Source organism: Pipra filicauda, unplaced genomic scaffold (assembly GCF_003945595.2).
Source record: "Pipra filicauda isolate LSUMZ 115617 unplaced genomic scaffold, ASM394559v2 scaffold805_size115273_pilon, whole genome shotgun sequence".
In the NCBI taxonomy this organism is placed as follows: Eukaryota; Metazoa; Chordata; class Aves; order Passeriformes; family Pipridae; genus Pipra; species Pipra filicauda.
Window position 1 is genome coordinate 32,324 of NW_024104982.1, and position 2,956 is coordinate 35,279.

At 52.2% G+C, this 2,956-nt stretch overlaps 1 protein-coding gene across 1 annotated transcript in view; it reads right to left on the minus strand.

The window, feature by feature from the left end:
* Positions 1-1,043: 1,043 nt before the first annotated feature.
* Positions 1,044-2,956, minus strand: part of LOC113998651 — a 5,869-nt gene continuing 3,956 nt past the window's right edge. The window contains exon 5 of the mRNA XM_039390144.1: positions 1,044-1,218. Coding sequence (XP_039246078.1) covers positions 1,044-1,218 — 175 coding nt within the window. The remainder of the gene's footprint in view (positions 1,219-2,956) is intronic.

Genomic DNA, 2,956 nt, shown 5'->3' on the forward strand with positions numbered 1-2,956 from the left:
GCCGCCTGACAGGGTGGCAACAGAGCCCCTCTGCTCCCTGTAGCTCAAAGCTAGTGGGCTCTGGGCACAAAGGGGTGAGGCCGGGAATGGGCGGGGGAATCCAGAGCAAGGGGCTACGGGGATCGTGTCGCTACTCTGAAGGGGACCTTCCATGGGCAGTCAACGGTATTTATTTCGGAGCGGGCCGTAGGGGTGCGTGGGGAGAGCTCTCGACTCTGCAGTTCCTCACGTGTCTGACAGGGCGTCTTGGGAGGCACTGGAGTTCCCCCAGCTGCTCCAGATGCATAGCACTGAGATTTCCTTCTTTCCTTCCCTTCTTCCCTCCCCAGGGTCTCCTGTGGTGTTCTTCTGGCATTGGGTGTAGCAGGAGCCACCCCCAGGGCTCTGCATGGGGCAGGCTGGGTTGTGGCAGTCTAAAAATGTGTAATTAATAAGGAAATTGTAGATTTTGCATAGAAGTTGTTGTATTGTATTGTACTGTGCGTATGTTCTGTCCTTTCATTGGTTGATACTTGACGCAGTACCGTAGAGGGTTATGTTCAGCCCCCATCTCCTAGGATTGGTTGTAATTTGCATGCTCCGCCTATTTCTTTCTTATTGTCTTTCACGAATCCAGGGAAGAATGTGTGCGATTTTCTGGTTCTTCCCCTCACCTAATCCCCTAGCTGCTTTTTGGAAGGCCTCTTGCAGAAGCTGATACTGAAGCAGTGCTTTCAGGGTTACCCAGGGACTCTGAGAAACTGGAGGGGGAGAGATCACAGATTCAGTGCTGCCTGTGGTCAGGGACTAACGGAATGGCAAGCAGCTGGCTCACTGGAGAGAGATATCCCATTTCTAGCTAAATGAAGCTAAATCTCTTATCCACAGACTTCTGATTCAAGTCCAGGCAGTTCTCTCTAGACTGGCCAATGAGGCTGATGATGCCTGAGACCAAATCTTCCTTCCTGGGGCATTTCAAAAGAGCCAGCCATACTGAAATCAGGAGCTTTTCTACATGTGCTTGATGAGCTCAGCTGCCTCAACATCTGTAAGTTTTCTTTTTTTCAGACCCCATTGACGATGTGCATGGTGACCTCCTGGGATCCCATGGCAAAATGAACCTTCTTTGCACCTGCGAGTGTAGCATCTTCCCCTTGCACTCCCTTCCTGGAGCAGTAGGTGCTGGCACAGCAGCCATTCATCTCCAAGGAGTCCCCGGGGTTGTGAGGGGGGATGAAGCTAGGTGGACAGCAGATCGCAGTCAGAGGCCATGGAACAGGTTGGACATGAGCTTGGGGAGACCAAGTGAAGTTCATCCCATATTAAAAGCCTCTATGGCCCATGAGGAGACAGCGAATCTCCCTCTGGAGAGCCTAGGTCAGGAATATACCCGCATCCATCATCGTAACGTCTCTGCATCTTGTTTGCAGACAAACCTCCTGTTAAAACTGCCGGAGCTTCCAAGCTGACTGCAGGCAGCAGTTGTAGAGCCCACGGCACCAGCTCATAGGGCAGCAAGGAGTGCCTTTCAGATGCTGTCTCTCTCCCTTGTAGATGTCTTTGTGCTGCCCCAGTCTTTCTGATCTGCCTCATCCTTGACTTCTCCACCCTGCTCCCTGCCATTGCTTGAGAAGGAGTTATCTGCAATGCCTTTGGGCACCGGGAGCCCAGAGACTGAAGCTTTGCAGCAAGAGCCCCAGGCCTGTACAGCAGCTGTAAATTTCCCTTGGAAGAGCACTCTCATCTTTCAGCCCAGTGTTTATTTAGCCCCCTTGTCTATGTTGTACAATGGGGCTGCTTCAGAGAGCCCCTGTGGTCCTTCCACCTCTCTCTGCCTGGCCTGGCTGTCCTCAGGGCATCTTGCCAAGCTCTCATGTGGTGCTGCTGACCCCTGGGCTGGTGTCATCTATCTTTTCTAGAAGATGATTTTTTTCAGCAAACGCCCTGTGGAGGACAGCAAAACTGCAGAGATGAGCCCACATGTCAGGAGAGAGCCTGGCTGTCCCAAGAGCTGGTGCTGATGGGGGCCAAAACTGCCCCTGGTCTCCCCCCATCCCAGTCAGCAGTGGGATATCAGGATTGAACTGTGAAGTTTGTTAACTCCTCGGCAGCATCCCTGTGGGGTGGGGAAGACAGGGCTGGATGGTGAGAGAAGGGCTTCCAGGTGTTCTGGAGGAGATGTAGCAAAGCCATGGGGGCCATGTGCTGCTGCAGCCCAGCCTTCCTGGGTGCACTTCAGGAAAAGTGTTCTAAGAAAGACCTTCACTCAAAGCAATGGCCTTGGGTTTTCTGGCTGCTTTTCCCAGAGGAAGCAGCATGTCAGCAAAGGAATCAAAGCTCAGGGGATTTTCAATGAGAAGGACACTGGGAGGAGTTGGGTATGTATTCTTCCATCCCATAAAATGAGAAAAAATGGGCCGGAGTGAGAGGTGAGGGATTTCCAAAGTCTGCTCATCTCTGATGTCTCCCCTCCCTGGCCTGGAGGGATCCAGTGCCTCCGGTGCAGAGCCGAAAGCTGTGCTGCAGATCCTGAAGGTGATTGTCCTGCTTCTGGTCAGGGCAGTGTTAATTTGGGCAGTATCCAGGAGGGGGCACAGCCAGGACATAGAGGTTATTCCTCATTTTGTCAAGGATGGGGGAAGGGGTCTCTTCCAGGTTGTGTGCGTGGTGGCAAAGTTGGGCACCAACTGGTGAGCAATCCTGTGTGAGTCATTTGCCTCCCTTGGACACTCGGTTATTAGTATTGTTTCTGTTACTGTTCTGTTGCTGTACTGTTTTCTTATTTCATTGCCCTTTCCAGTAAGTTGTTCTTATCTCAGCCTGCCATCTTTACCTTTTGTGCCTCCAATTCTCCCGTCCAACCTGCCTCCGGATGGAGGGGGAGTGGGAAGGAAAGGAGGAGTGGGAAGTGAGCGAGTGGCGCACGATTTGCATGGTTTCAGTGAGAACACTAAATTATGGAACACCCGTCTTAAAC